General features: G+C 45.7%; 1 protein-coding gene across 4 annotated transcripts in view; it reads left to right on the plus strand.

The window, feature by feature from the left end:
* SPTAN1 (spectrin alpha, non-erythrocytic 1) overlaps positions 1-14693 on the plus strand; it is a 64930-nt gene extending 50237 nt beyond the window's left edge. For 2 of the 4 annotated variants that reach the window (XM_083158771.1, XM_083158769.1), the window contains 21 exons: positions 1180-1194; positions 2494-2625; positions 3993-4130; positions 4211-4315; positions 4421-4629; positions 4867-4987; positions 5094-5215; positions 5472-5604; positions 5698-5796; positions 6051-6210; positions 6800-6876; positions 6960-7169; positions 8476-8772; positions 8937-9049; positions 9275-9292; positions 11734-11788; positions 11877-12073; positions 13365-13418; positions 13527-13673; positions 13762-13909; positions 14414-14693. In XM_083158771.1, coding sequence (XP_083014897.1) covers positions 1180-1194; positions 2494-2625; positions 3993-4130; positions 4211-4315; positions 4421-4629; positions 4867-4987; positions 5094-5215; positions 5472-5604; positions 5698-5796; positions 6051-6210; positions 6800-6876; positions 6960-7169; positions 8476-8772; positions 8937-9049; positions 9275-9292; positions 11734-11788; positions 11877-12073; positions 13365-13418; positions 13527-13673; positions 13762-13909; positions 14414-14539 — 2676 coding nt within the window. In that variant the 3' untranslated portion in view covers positions 14540-14693. The remainder of the gene's footprint in view (positions 1-1179; positions 1195-2493; positions 2626-3992; positions 4131-4210; positions 4316-4420; positions 4630-4866; positions 4988-5093; positions 5216-5471; positions 5605-5697; positions 5797-6050; positions 6211-6799; positions 6877-6959; positions 7170-8475; positions 8773-8936; positions 9050-9274; positions 9293-11733; positions 11789-11876; positions 12074-13364; positions 13419-13526; positions 13674-13761; positions 13910-14413) is intronic. The other 2 variants (XM_083158772.1, XM_083158770.1) reach the window with 1 other exon arrangement.
* Positions 14694-15435: the final 742 nt, after the last annotated feature.

Raw genomic sequence — 15435 nt, forward strand, 5'->3', positions numbered from 1 at the left:
GGTGACATTGAGGCTTGTACTACTGGGTCTTCAGGAGCAGCTTTTGATATTGTTGGACCTCTTAATACACAACTGCTATAATGACCCCTTTCACACAAACATATAACACCAGGGAATTTGCCGGCTTGCTAGACCTGGCCATTACCCAGAATGGCTATGTGAAAGGGGTATAAGCCTGAGCAATGCAAATGTGCTGCAGTTAGACCAATTAACTAAAGGGTTAGATTCAATTGGCTGCAATTATAACTGCAAGCTGATTGGTCTGCGGGGCTATATAGCTGCCGGCTTTCTCATTGACTTGCAGTACTGCTGCAGATATCACTAGAATGATGGCCTGCAGTGATGGAATGGGAATGCCCAGATCAGTACTGCTGCAGATATCTTGGCCTCTTTCAGGAACTGTGGTAGCCGGCTTGTGTGACCATGCAGCCAGCCGATTGGGTCGCAGGGGATCCCATGCTGGGTCTTAGGATGCAGCATGGATCTCTAAAGCAAGCAAGAGGTGACTACTTCTACCAGATGCCTCCTGCTACACTTTCATACTGGTGCATCCCTGCTGCTTCCATATAAGCTCCAGTGATTGTACTTCTTACCACATCTGAATTAGGCCGACAAAGGGGATTTTTATTCCAACCTTCCTCGAGCCAGAACAGAAACCCCCGGTAAATGCACTGGTACTGCCGACATGGTAATGACTTTACCTCATGAGGGAAAAAAGCATCTGCAATTGAATAGCTGCCGCCTTTTTCCCCGCAGCTAATTGAATCCGGCGTTAAGTCAGTTTTTAATGCCCCATACACACTATACCATATGCTGCACCACTGATATCATTAACTACATCGGCGGTTCCGTTAAACAAGCGATCCATGGGTTAAACATGGCCGACATCGTTCAGTGATGTCACCTGGACCCCCGCCGGCGATATAGTCAGATATGACTGCATATTCAGGGGTTATTTTTAATGATCCGCCGGAGCGCGCATCGTACACTGAACGATAGACACAATAATATTGTTAATCAACATCGCATCGTGTGTACCCAGCCTTAAGTTTTATGGTTGTTCCTTTTTAAAGCAAATGTTTTGTAAGTTTGGTCTACATGTTATGCAGTTGACCCATTCATGATTCATGTTATGTAGTGTAATATACTCAATGCCTTCTTTCTTAATCTATTTTATAGCTTTCCAAACTACTGGTAAGTGGTCAGGAAGTGTTTTTTGTCCTCACCTTGTATGTACTCATCCATTTCAGTTCTTCTTCATCCGTTGAAGCTGGCCATGCCTGTCTTGGTGTTTTTCATATCGTAGTCCTTTAGTTACTGTCGCCTTTTTTCATTTTATTTGCCATGCCTACTATGTAGTTCCGTCTCAACAACCTACGCTCTGCATGATGCCTGTTAGTTGGCCGCTGTGAGAAATCGGGACTCCTATCCCCTCTCATTTGCCTAATTAGTACAACCATTCTGAAGTTAGGAGAGCAACAATACCACGAAAATGGGCGTGTCAGACTATATTACTACATCAATGTAGGGGCAGCCATTTTGTCAGCTGAACCAATATATTAACCAAGGTCTTCAACCATTGCTGTCACCATCTCCGATGTACTTAGTAGTAACTCAGCCCAAAAAATGGCTGCCTACATTGTGTAGAAAGCAATCTAGTGGATAAATCATTCTTTCAGAAGGCAACACTTTAGTGTAACTTGTTAGTGATTTATTATAAAAAGGTGATTTATTATTTGGTCCCATCCGTCTACCTCAGTGATTCTCAAACTCGGTCCTCGGGAACCCACACAGTTAACATTTTCCAGGTCACCTGGCAGGTGCACAGGCGTACTCATTAGTCACTGACCCTTACTCATTAGTCACTGACCCATTTTAAAAGAGCCACAGGTGGAGCGAATTAATTCTGAGGACCGAGTTTGGGAACCTGTGCTCTACTTTGTATGAAATGCTAAAAGATTTTAAAAAAAAAACAAATGGCTGACCTAGACTGTCATTTCTCATAGAATATTCAAGGAAATTTTGGAGTTTGGTGCCTTATCCGGGTTAATGTAATCTTCATACCTCATGCAGAACGTACCTTAATTTCCCGCCTAGATGTCTGTGGAATGTTGCTTTTTTTGTTTTTCTTAGTTTTTGTTATTAATGTTCTGTCTTCGTAAAATGGTGTGGTCTTATTATCCATACACAGTACGCTTACGTTTTTCCTAATTAACTAAATTCCAGTTTTAACGCCCCATGCACCCCTCTTCCAGCCCCCAGAGGTTAATAAACCGTGTGAGATTAGTGGCCAACTTCTACTAGTCCTCTGGAGTTTTGCTAATAACTCCTCATGGCCAAGAGATGTTTTTGTTTTTAAAGCGGCTATCATGGTGTATGCAATCCTCCACGAACAATTTGTACCCTCTGGCCCGTTATTCATAAACCGTCTTTATGGACGTCATTGTGTACAGTCCGGAAATAAAGCTGAAATCCTTTTTTTATGTCCTGCAGAGCAAGCACCAAAAACACCAGGCATTCGAGGCAGAGCTCCATGCCAATGCTGATCGGATCCGTGGTGTCATCGACATGGGAAACTCTCTCATCGATCGCGGGGCATGTGCCGGCAGCGAGGATGCCGTGAAGGTGAGCAGCTGCTTACAAATAACCAATTGCTTGTGTGAGTAACTGGGGGCCCAATTCAGCATGGATCGCTGATGTGAGAAGTCGCAGTGGGCTGCGAGGTGGAAGCCACAACCCAGATAGAAAGAAGACCTCTAGAGCTAACTTGCGAGAGAATTGCATATAGATCGCTAATCCCAATCCATACGCAATTCCCAAACCAAAGAAGAGGTTTTGCTGTCTGTGCAATTGTGAGTAGGCCTGAGGCTTCCACTCATCTGCAACTGAGACGGTGGAAGTGGTCACTGCTGAAGTCACAAACCTTCCTCCAAAAATACCGGTGTTTCAGACACGCCTAGAAAATGGCAAGTCGCCCCCCCCCCAAACACCGGCTTCTTATCCGCCAAACTCCGGTCACATTGCATTATGATTCATATGTCAAGGATTCCCTTCGTGTGTGAGCCCTGCGTACGGTACACATGTACAGTCGTTCGATAACTACTCGAGTTATAACTCCTCCAATCAAATTAGCCCCTGGATTTGGTATTTAATTATCTCTGGGAGCTATGGACTCAATAGGCGGTATTCAATTGTTTTTCACCAGAATTTCAGCTCTCTATCCCCATGGGTGGTGAGCTGAAATGGAGGAATGTTCGGCAAATCTGACCATGATGAGTGCGATATGTGCAAAAAAATCGATCAGTTGAATATCGGTCCTTGATCTCCCCTCACTTTAGATGGAAGATCGGGCACAATATAACAATTGAATACTACCCAATGGGCGTGATTTTCAGACCTGCTCAGTAGGATGCGTGTTTTTTCCCAGCGAGCAGGTTAACTCTTCCCCTCTGAATGCACACCACACCCCTCCTGACTGCCTAGACCAAGTGCAGGGACATCCATGCAGTCGCAAAGAGAAATCATTCAATGTTTCCTTACCATCAAATGACTTCTCTTCCTGTGGTCGGCACTATCAGCTGCCATGTGACCCACCCACTTGGCGTCTGCATGCATGGTGTAAAAGTTAGCATTACTGCCTTACAGCGCTGAGGTCATAGGTTCGATTCCCACCATGGCCCTAACTGTGCGGAGTTTGTATATTCTTCCCATACTTGCGTATAAAAATATACTGGTAGGTTAATTGGCTCCCAACAAATTAACCCTAGAATGTCTGTGTGCATGTACATGTGGTAGGAAACATAGATTGTAAGCTCCACTGGGGCAGGGACTGATGTGAATGTTCCAATATTCTCTGTAAAGCGCTGCGGAATAAGTAGGCACTTACTGGCGTTTTCACTTGTCACTCAAGCTGTGAACGCATCGGAAGCGATCAAGATTTCATCTTTGTTCTTTGTCCATGGCGTTAAAGGACCCCTGTGTTTGGTTTTCAGGTTCGTCTGGGAGCACTTGCTGATCAGTGGCAATTCTTGGTGCAGAAATCGGCGGAGAAGAGCCAGAAGTTGAAGGAAGCCAACAAACAGCAGAACTTTAACACTGGCATCAAGGACTTCGATTTTTGGCTTTCAGAGGTAGGAAAAAAAATGACTTGGATCAAGTCAAGAAGTTCTGTCCATATACGCAGTATTGACATTAATACTGTTGTCACTAGGTGGAGGCCTTGCTGGCTTCAGAAGATTATGGGAAGGACTTGGCATCTGTCAATAACTTGCTTAAGAAACATCAGCTGCTGGAGGCGGATATTTCCGCCCATGAGGTGAGCATGAAACTTAACGATTAGGACGTGTAAAAGGTACATTTTTCCTTTTTTATTGAAATATGAATGTGCCAGAGACTCATGTGCTCTTCCATTTGTCCCCAGGACCGTCTGAAAGATCTAAACGGCCAGGCTGACAGTCTGATGACGAGCAGTGCTTTTGACACCACCCAAGTGAAGGATAAACGCGATGCCATAAATGACCGCTTTCAACGCATTAAAAGCATGGCATCCGCCCGCCGCGGCAGGCTGAACGAGTCTCACCGCCTTCACCAGTTTTTCAGGGACCTCGATGATGAAGAATCTTGGATCAAGTATGTTCCCACAAGAAGATAGTGTGGTCTACACAGGCTAAGCCTAGACAGATTTATTAGTGAAATGCGTTGAATGTTAGAGTAATCCACAAGAGTAATTTTCTGTTACTGGCAGTTTTTTATTTCTTTTTTCCACCTTAAATAGCCAATTTCAGCCTGAACTGCGCCAGTGCCTAGGTAAATTAGCTTTAGGGCTATAAAAGAATCCTTCATTAATCATACACTCTTGTGACACAGGGAGAAGAAGCTTTTGGTTGGTTCTGATGACTATGGTCGGGATTTGACCGGTGTCCAGAATCTGAGGAAGAAGCATAAGAGATTAGAAGCTGAGCTGGCAGCTCATGAGCCGGCTATACAGGTATGTATGAATGGACTAGACTGTAGTATGGTGTGTGTGCGTCTGTGTCCATGTCCATGTGGATTTGAGCCCAATGACTGAGGCGTGCCAAATGTTTTGTTTTTAGGGTGTGCTGGACACTGGTAAGAAACTGTCTGATGACAACACTATTGGAAAGGATGAGATTCAGCAACGACTGGCTCAGTTTGTGGAACACTGGAAGGAGCTGAGGCAGCAGGCGTCGGCCAGGTAAGCATTCGCCCTAGTGTTGTCATTCCTGTATCTTGCGGATTTAGAGCCATGATAGAGATTGGATAAATCTATGTTTAGACTTAGGATAGCTTTTATTTAGCAGGTAGCGTTGTATATGGAATGTATAGTGTCAACCCCCCCCCCCCATCAAAGAGTTCCCATTTCGCTGGTGGTCACTAGACAGACCTCAGCTTGGAGGTAAAGGTGCGTTGTCACATCAGCATCATTACTGTACTGCGGTTGGTTCTTGCAGAGGTCAAAGGCTAGAAGAGTCTTTAGAGTATCAACAATTTGTAGCCAACGTGGAAGAGGAGGAAGCCTGGATCAACGAGAAGATGACTCTGGTAGCCAGTGAGGACTATGGTGATACCTTGGCCGCCATCCAGGTAATGAATATTCCACTACACTTTTGATCACTGCTATAGTTGATGGCCAATGACAGTACTTGGTCAACCTTGCCATGTCTTTCTTATTAATAGGGATTGCTGAAGAAGCATGAGGCCTTTGAGACTGATTTCACCGTGCACAAGGAGAGAGTCCATGATGTCTGTACCAATGGACAAGACCTCATCCAGAAGGTCAGATACATTTGGCATCCAGGAGTTGTATTTGTTCAGCCACGTGACCAGTTATCCGGACTCATAGCGTTAAGTGGAATAGCCACCACGTTCCATCGGCAACACAGCTCAGCCTGGAAAATTTCCTTGCGCACCACCAGCATACATTTTTTTGAAATCTAAGATAAATCTTTGTCAGAATATACTCTGCCCAAAATCTTTTGTCCAGAACTGACGGGGAGATAACCCTTTAGAATTCTATGTCTTTTTCTTAGAACAATCACCACGTGGATAACATAACCGCCAAGATGCAAGGCCTTCGCGGGAAAGTGGCAGAGCTGGAGAAGGCAGCCGCTCAGCGCAAGGCCAAACTCGATGAGAATTCCGCCTTCCTTCAGTTCAACTGGAAAGCGGATGTGGTGGAATCATGGATCGGTAAGACTGACCTAGTCCTGGTATAGCTGCCACAGTTACATTGGCCCCAAAAGTTTATAATACTATTTTTATTTTTTAAACCGTTCAGTCTTCGCCATCCATGTCTGCATAGAAGGATAATATAATAGTGTCCTGAGCGTATCGTGGAACTGCGCTCTAAGCATGGCAAGCGTATGCAGTCTGTCGACATATGCCAACAGACACCCTGAAAACAATATTTGTTGACCTTTTGCTTGTGTCGACCGTTTGTCCATGTTAATCTAATGCATATTGACCTCTTTCATGGAACCACTTTTTCCCGAACAAGGCACACCATTGGCAGTAGCAGATAGAACCTTGCCCACCAATGTTGACTATCCCCAGTATATTGCATTGATGGGTGTTATGGAAGATCATTGTCCTGTAATGAGTTTAGAGATTATATCTTACCCTACTAGACTTCCTCAGAGCGGCCTTACACTGATGAATAGAACTAGAAGCACCGTAATAGGAATATAATGGCATATATACACACCTGCTAATATAGAAGGTTGCTTGTCCTCTGTGGTCTAGAACGCTTTTTCGTAAACTGCTGTTATCTGGTCCTTAGGTGAGAAAGAAAACAGTCTGAAAACTGACGATTACGGCAGAGACCTCTCATCTGTGCAGACGCTACTTACCAAGCAGGTGACTGGGGTCTAGAGCTGCTATAACCCAGCTTATGTCCTGCTGGGAAGCCACAATGTATAAACAATGTCCTTTTCCATCAGGAAACCTTTGACGCTGGGCTCCAGGCATTCCAGCAAGAGGGAATCACCAACATCACTGCACTCAAGGACCAGTTAGTGGCAGCCAAGCACATCCAGTCCAGGGCTATTGAGTCCCGCCATGCCTCCCTAATGAAGCGGTGGAACCAATTGCTTGACAACTCTGCCGCTCGCAAAAAGAAGCTTCTAGAAGCCCAGGAGCACTACAGAAAGGTTGGGCAATGGTTTTTATGATTCCTGTGTGTGTGTGTGTGTGTGTGTGTATATACCTTCACTGCGTATGATACCAGCAATGTCTAGTGAATGGGGTACTTTCTAAAGCAGGAGTGGCCAATACGGTCCTCGAGATCTACCAACAGGCCGTGTTTTCCACAGATTGGATCTGTAGAATGTGTCGGTTAGAAATGAATGCAGCACATGTGACCGTTGGTAATGACTGCACCTGTGCACCAACTAGGTCACCTGGAAATGTGACCATTGGTAGATCTCGAGGACCGGATTGGCCTAGCCCTGCTCTACAGGGTAACTCCACTCAACACCTACCAACCACCTAAAATCCTTATGGGACTACGTGGTTTATTTAGAATCTGATTGGTTAGTATGGGTAACATCCCAACTTCAATAGAACTCCCATTTTAGGAAATAAACCCCTACATTAAGGATGCCAATCCCGGGGCATTTTTTTCAATCCTGGGAATCGTGATTGAAAAATGCTCAATCCCAGGAGCCCGAGATTGGCATGCCTAAAAGAAAATTGCCCCTGTGCCCCCACACTAACTGACTTTTGGTGAACGGAGACAGGCGGCAGGTATGACGTGGGTGGCCTGGCGGCAAGCAGGTGCCGGGGCCGCACACTTTTGGGCAGCGGGGGAAGCAGGCGGCTTCGGCGACGAGGCAGGCGGCTGGGGGAGGCCTGGCGGTGAGCGGGTTCCGACGGTGGGGGTTTATTGCTATGCTGTGCAGGCCGCACGCCGGGTTGCGGGCAGCGTCTGAGCGAGTGCTCAGACTCTGCCTGGCATGCGCAGTCTAATCCCAAAATCCCGGGATTGGATACTCCAATCCCGGGATTGACATCTCAGACATTTTGGGGCCAAATCCCGGGATCCCACCGATCCCGGGATTGGCCACCCTACCCTATATGTTACTTAAATAATTCCTGATGCTTGGGGTAGGTTTTACCCATCTGTTGCTACCATTTGCCCGGTTGTCCTCTCTAGCAACTTGTTACTGTGACAACAAACCTGTCTATATATATATATATATATTTTTGTTGGTGGGGGTTCTTAATGGGCATCTTCAAGCATCAGGAGTTAATCAGGCAAGTTTCGGTACCCAGAATAATGTGGTGAATTGTTTGTTACCTTACTTAGTGCCAAGGTACAAAGGTATATTACCCATTGTGACTTGTGCCTATTTACTATGCTAAGGGAATATGCATTACAAATGTTTACATGTACAAGGACTGACCATCTTGTTTTGTAGTCTTATCACTGCCTTACCACTTGTTTGTTTTCAAAAGGTCGAGGACCTATTCCTAACATTTGCCAAGAAGGCCTCTGCCTTCAACAGCTGGTTTGAGAACGCAGAGGAGGACCTGACTGATCCAGTCCGCTGCAATTCCCTGGAAGAAATCAAAGCTCTGCGCGAGGCACACGATGCATTCCGGAACTCTCTCAGCTCCGCACAGACTGACTTCAACCAGTTGGCCGAACTGGACCGGCAGATCAAGGGTTACTGCTTGGCCTCTAATCCTTACACTTGGTTCACCATGGAGGCTTTGGAAGAGACTTGGCGTAACTTGCAGAAGATCATAAAGGTAAGGTTACCATAGGCAGACCAGGGTCTCTACCGATCTAAGGATCGGTTTGCAGAACGGCATTTGCTGGTCTTCAATCTTGTAGCAAATCCAAATGACAACTCGAGCAGCTTAAGGTGCTTGGTGTTTTCTCCTTTTAGTAAGGTCTTATTTTTTTTTGCCAGGAACGTGAATTGGAGCTGCAAAAAGAACAGAGAAGGCAGGAAGAGAACGATAAGCTACGCCAAGAATTTGCTCAACACGCTAATGCATTCCACCAGTGGATCCAGGAGACCAGGTTACTGACACTTCCCTTCACCCAGAGTTCTATGTCTCGTACAGTGCATTTGTGTCTTTCAGCCAGAGTCCATCCTATGTTTAGCTTCCTGTTCCTTAACTTGTTATATAATCTATGATCCGTTATTTTGTAATGTATATCTGTGATGCTTATACTGTTTTTCACTTGTGTGTGTTCTTCTTTCCCCGTCTCTCTGCTGCTACCTACATTTGCCTCTGTCCGTAGGACCTACCTTCTGGACGGGTTAGTATTTTGAGACTCTCATGCACAAGTGTGTTGATTGTGGGTTGTTATTTATTTAAAGCGGCAAATGATTTGCTTTATAACTTATAGACAAACTGCGGCTCTCACTTTTGTGAAAACCTATAATCGGACAGATGTATTAAGCCTGATGAAGTGATAAATTGGAAGGTGATCACTCCGCAGCCAGTCTGTTCCTTACTGTCATTTTCAAACTCAGACTGTGACTTGACAGTTGGGGGCTGAATGGCCGGTGCATTATCACCGACTACTTTTTCAGTTCATTAGGCTTAAAATATCTGCCCGAGTCACTAAATCTGGGGAAGCCATGTGTGCAGTGCTTCTAGAAGATCAATTACTCATGACATGTAACTGGAATTATGGCCAATAACATTGTCTAAAGGGGGGGGGGGGGTATTCAATCTTGGCCGCTATTTCCGCCGGGGAAAATAGTGGCCACCTATTCAATGTTGTCGTTTCTGACAGCATTAAAGCCAGATTCAAACAAAACCGATCCAACTTTAAAACAAGTCTGTTTTGTCGGAAAAGGCTCTGGATTGTCGAAAATGGGACGGAATGCTGACTGTCTGGACGTTCCAGGATTCAGACTGTCGGATTGAATATCTCTCTAAATATCTTCTAAAAACTGATCTGGGCATAATTCACACATGGTGGAGAGCTGTAAGGTTCTATAACATTTAGGGGGTCTATTTATAAAATGTCTGTTGGAAAACCTGTCCCTGCAGATCATGCTTTTGCCCGGTATTTAAAAGGACACATTTCTAATCGCCATATCCCACTCGTAGAAGCAATTTCCTTTTAAATATCAGGCGGAAACACTATCTGAAATGACAAGTTTTGCAATCTCTCGATAAATAAACCCCTTCAATCCTTTGTAAATCCCTCTGTTTTCATCTTGTGGCCTTTTACTTGGATAAATCCCAAATAACTGCCACTGCGGTGCTGGGGGACGTTCTGTTTCCTGATCTGTGTGTTGTGAATGTGGGGAATTCACCATTGGGTCTCTCTCCTTTAGCATAGCATATCGCAGAGTCATACGTGTGTATCAGTATGAAGTTGGGGATGATCTATCTGGAAGGTTCCGTTTTCCTCTTTTCCTTTTTCCCACTGGTTTTGTGGCACTCTGTTATGCTTTTCTCTGTACTAAAACACACTGAGTTCCTATACGAAGGGCTGCTGCATTCTACTTCTACCCTGCAATACTGGCGTGGCTTACCAGCAATACTGAGGCCTGCTATTGTCCGCAGGGTTGAATAGGGATCCAAATTATTCTTTAGTCTTGTGAGCAATTAATAAGGTTTTCTACTTTTTACTTTATCTCAACCCTCTTTAGAGAGTACCATATTTTACACCGGATATGTAAACCCTTACGTGTGTTGGCTGCGGCTGCTACTAGACTATTCGGAGACCTTGTTATGTTGAGTACTGAGCGTTTTAATCAGCTGGAAGAGTCAGCGTTTGGGAAACCCCTGAACTCATTCAAATGCTATAAGCATAATTGTTTGAAGAACCTGGAACCATAGCAATGCCAACTGGCAGGGCCGCCTTAAGAGCATTGTAGGCCCTGGGCAAAGCAATGTACTGGGGACCCTACCCACCCATTCACGATAAACAAAATCCTAAATTGCCTCACCAGTGAATGGCTGTCGGCGCTGATTGGTGGGTGGCTGGAGTTGTCCACCAATCAGCACGCCGATAGCCATTCACTGGGAGGCTGGTGAAGCATGCTGCCTGGCCGCTCTGACTGTGAGAACACCACCCAACCATGCTCGAAAGCCCCCAGAATTGTTCAGAAGGCCCTACCCACTGAATAGTTAGGCTGGCTTTTAAATATTAAAATATGGTACTCTGTATAAGTAGGTGGTATATAGAGATCCTAACTTGTGGAGAATCCTAAACATTTCCCATCCACCACTTTTGGGGACATGCACTTATTTCCACTGTACTATTGTCCAGCACAGTCTGCTGTGATCTCCTAACCCCCACGTATTGCACATCTACCACTATTTAGGCACAAGTGTGTGCGCGTGCACCTCTAGTTTAGAAGGCGTTTGCAATGTTCTGGTTGGCCGGTGTGACCTAGCGGAGGGGCTGTTACTGTAAAGCAATGTGTGGGTGATTTGAGCACATCGGATACACATTGGCTGCTCACTAACTATGGTGTGGCTCCTATACTGAGAGGCTTTCATTTATTGAGGCTCTTACACCTGTGTTACACGCTGGTTGTGTGGGGAGGTGGTGCTTGGCATGGAGCTGTTGTTGTGGAGTCTGCTAGGCCTAAGGTTAACATAAAGCACAATGTGTACATACAAGTCCTGGTTTCTGACTATTCAGAAAGATACAGTGTGCTTTGTTAATTTCAAGCCGCACGTGTAGAAAGGGCCCAGCGTGTCCTCCTCCTCACTGATCACTTTGTTGTGCAGGTCATGTATGGTTGAAGAATCCGGAACCCTGGAATCTCAGCTGGAAGCCACAAAGGTTCGTACATCTACGGTTCTCTCTCTTGTTCATAAAGTGCCTCCATTCCTCTTGTGGCCTGACCTGGTGATCTTTTGTTGCACTCCAGAGAAAGCATCAGGAGATTCGGGCAATGAGAAGTCAGCTGAAGAAGATCGAGGACCTCGGCGCAGCAATGGAGGAGGCCTTGATATTGGATAATAAGTACACGGAACATAGTACAGTTGGGCTGGCACAACAGTGGGACCAATTAGACCAACTGGGCATGAGAATGCAACACAACCTCGAACAGCAAATCCAAGCTAGGTGAGAAACAAGACATTTTTTGTTTTATAGATCCATGTTCAGCTGAAAGTTGGGTTCATGTAAGACTAAAGGCCCATATGCACTAGACGACTTTATAAAAGGGATCTCTCAGGACTCATTCAATTAAAAAAATTCCAGAAGATTTTTTGGGAAAAATAGCGGATTCAGAGCAGATCGCATGGCTGCGAATTTTGACGGCAGACTGTTATTGATACACTGCGCATGCGTATGGTCCGCAGTACACATGCGTGAGGCCATCCTGCGATGAAGTCCTGCAACTTTTTCTATAATCAAGTTGTTCGCAAGATGATTGACAGGAAGTAGGCGTGTGGGGGGTGGAAACCGGACGTTTAGTGGGAGTGCTAAGAATGCAGGCATGCTGGGAGTGTCTGGAAAAATGCTAGGCGTGCCTGAGCATTTTAGGGGAGGGGATGTGACATCCGCTCCAGGCCAGATATGCCTTTTTCCATTGCACCTCAAAGTAAGTCCAGGGCTACGCGGCGCCTGCGATGAGTTGTATCCAGTGTAAATATCATACGATGTGAGCCTGTTACGATGGGTTAGGACATACTCACACGGTTGCGAATGGATGTTTAGCCATACGCATCCATTCGCACAGCGAGCATATTGATTCGCAAGGTGGGATTTCACTCTAGCGGGGCAGCGGCTTAACTGATCGCTGGCTGTGCAAATTTGCAGTTGTGCGATCAGGTCTGAATAAGGCCCAAAATGCGGAACCTGCATAGAGCAACTGGATTATAGAAAGGCGGAATCTTTGTTTCTTGGCGCAGAACCCGAGTCGTTTATTGATTCGCCAAGTACATCTCCACTAGCAACATGGTTGTGCACCTCTGCTATTGTTGCGTCTAGGGAAGTGAATAGCCCCCCCCCCCCCCCACACACACACACACACACACACACACACACTTCCCACCTGCTTCCTAGGGAGAAGTTGCAATGCACCGCTCATCATGTGACCCCCGATTCACGACCACCTGATTTCACGTGACCCCAAGCCATGTTCTATAGCCTTACCCTGCCCTGATTCTCAGTCCGTGTGTGACTGAATCACTTAAAATTCTGTAATCCAGGTTATATTTAAGATGTATAATGAGGAAAGTCACTGACCACGGCCAGTTACAGCAGCAGTTAAGTTGAGGGAAGAACACTAATACACGACTATTTTAGAAAACCAACAGGGATCTGTCCCAAAATGACGATCTCTAGCACTAGAAATGTTAGCAGTACTCTAGGGCTTTTATACGGATCTAATTCTAACTCTGTCATTCAGAAACACAACGGGGGTAACAGAAGAAGCGCTCAAAGAGTTCAGCATGATGTTCAAGTGAGTATCTTCTGGTTGGGGCTTTTTGAGACTACTAAACTATTGCCGCCTGGGTTTGTTATCTGAGACTGCAGCTTCTAAGATCAAACCTTTTTTCCCGTTTCCCAGACATTTCGACAAGGACAAGTCTGGCCGTCTGAACCACCAAGAGTTTAAATCCTGCTTGAGGTCCCTTGGATACGACCTTCCTATGGTAGAAGAGGGAGAGCCTGATCCAGAGTTTGAAACCATTTTAGACATTGTAGATCCCAACAGGTATGTCGCCCAGAATCCACAGACGTGAATATGGAACTCTGTTAGAGTTTTCCGAACCTCTTGTGATCCTCTTTCTATCCTTTGCCAGAGATGGGCACGTGTCTCTACAGGAATACATGGCATTCATGATTAGCAGGGAAACCGAAAACGTGAAGTCCAGTGAGGAGATCGAAAGTGCATTCCGAGCGCTGAGCACAGAGCAGAAGCCGTACGTCACAAAGGAAGAACTCTACCAGGTGAGAACCCAACGGATGTTCCGTCTCTTTTCCTTCTGACCATAACTTTGATACTTCAGGCTAAGCCAGTTCTCAAATACATGTTTTCAGGATTTCTATTAATAGCATTACTGAGCAGCTATTGCCTGTGCATGAGTAAAGAATTTGACCTGCTTGGGGTTCATGAGAACTGACGCTTAGAACCTCTGGGCTAGGCATAAGCTGGGTACACTCCCTCCGCCGGGTTCTGCTGCGGCTGCCACATCGCACCATGTGTACACCTTAATTCTCGCTGCACATTTTACATCTGCCCCACCTGCAGTCCAGCATGGGTTTTGTCCATCTGCAAAAAATACCACCTTGCTAACAGGTCTGAATTGGGCACCATGGTTATGCAGCCAGATCACCATACACATTGCGGCCCACCTTCAGGCTGAATTTCCCTGAACATGTCAACATGAGCTAATGATTTGGACATTGCACTGGTTTGATCAGACTTGTAATCTCCGTCTTTTTCTTTTGCAGAACCTATCACGTGAACAGGCAGATTACTGCATCTCGCACATGAAACCATACATGGACAGTAAGGGCCGTGAGCTGCCCTCTGCGTTCGACTATGTGGAATTCACACGCTCGCTCTTCGTGAACTGACGTAATGGATTTAAAGCCCTTGCTTGTGCCTGCTGACTTTAGCTGTGCATGTCGTCTCTCTCTCCCACCCCTGTGTCCTCACTGTGTTGTCATTGCTTTTAGCCAACTGAAGGAGCAATATAAGCAGTGTGCTTTAATAAATGTCTATTATTCACATGATGTCTGTTTACTAAGGAACCCGTAGATGCCATTCTGATCTCTGTAGAACACTTATGAGTAAGCGTCTTGTTGTCGGACATATCATGCGCTCTTCATTAAAAATAAAGTTTTGTTACTCCTATAAAATGTCCTCAAATAGACGCTATATGGTCATACAGAGGCTACAGATGTACCCAAGCTGGGAGCCAATGACTGGCCTGGTCTTACTCTCTGGCATCATAGAGAGGTGTGTCCATCTCACAGGGCACTGAAGTCATTACAGTTGCCCTTGCATATGGCATGCCACCCTGTTGTACTGCTGCAATCCAAAGAAGGCTCCAGGCCCGCACCCTGCAATGTGTAGAACAGGGAGGGGAACCTTTTAACCTCCAGCTGTTGGACTACACATCCTAGCATGTCCTGCTACAGTTTTGGTATTTGGCCATGCTGTTGCAGGGCATGCTGGGATGTGTAGTTCAACAACAGCTGGAGGTCCAAAGGTTTCCTTATTCCTGGTGTAGAGGCATCTGGACAGCTCTATTTCTCCTGCCAGAGGCGCTCATGTGATCAAACCTTCCCCAGTTGTCAGCCTGCCTAATTTGTATAGTGGTAGATCCAATCTCAGAAATCAAAAAGACTTTATTATATTTTTCCACTATGTACAATTGGTACATATATGGTGAGCGGGTAATAGAGGTTTATCCTCTCGTGCAACCTGGATCAGTCTGTGACCGTGCTGGCTAAGTCATCCAATAGGA

This window comes from Crinia signifera, chromosome 9, assembly GCF_055691185.1.
Source record: "Crinia signifera chromosome 9, ASM5569118v1, whole genome shotgun sequence".
NCBI classification, from domain to species: Eukaryota; Metazoa; Chordata; class Amphibia; order Anura; family Myobatrachidae; genus Crinia; species Crinia signifera.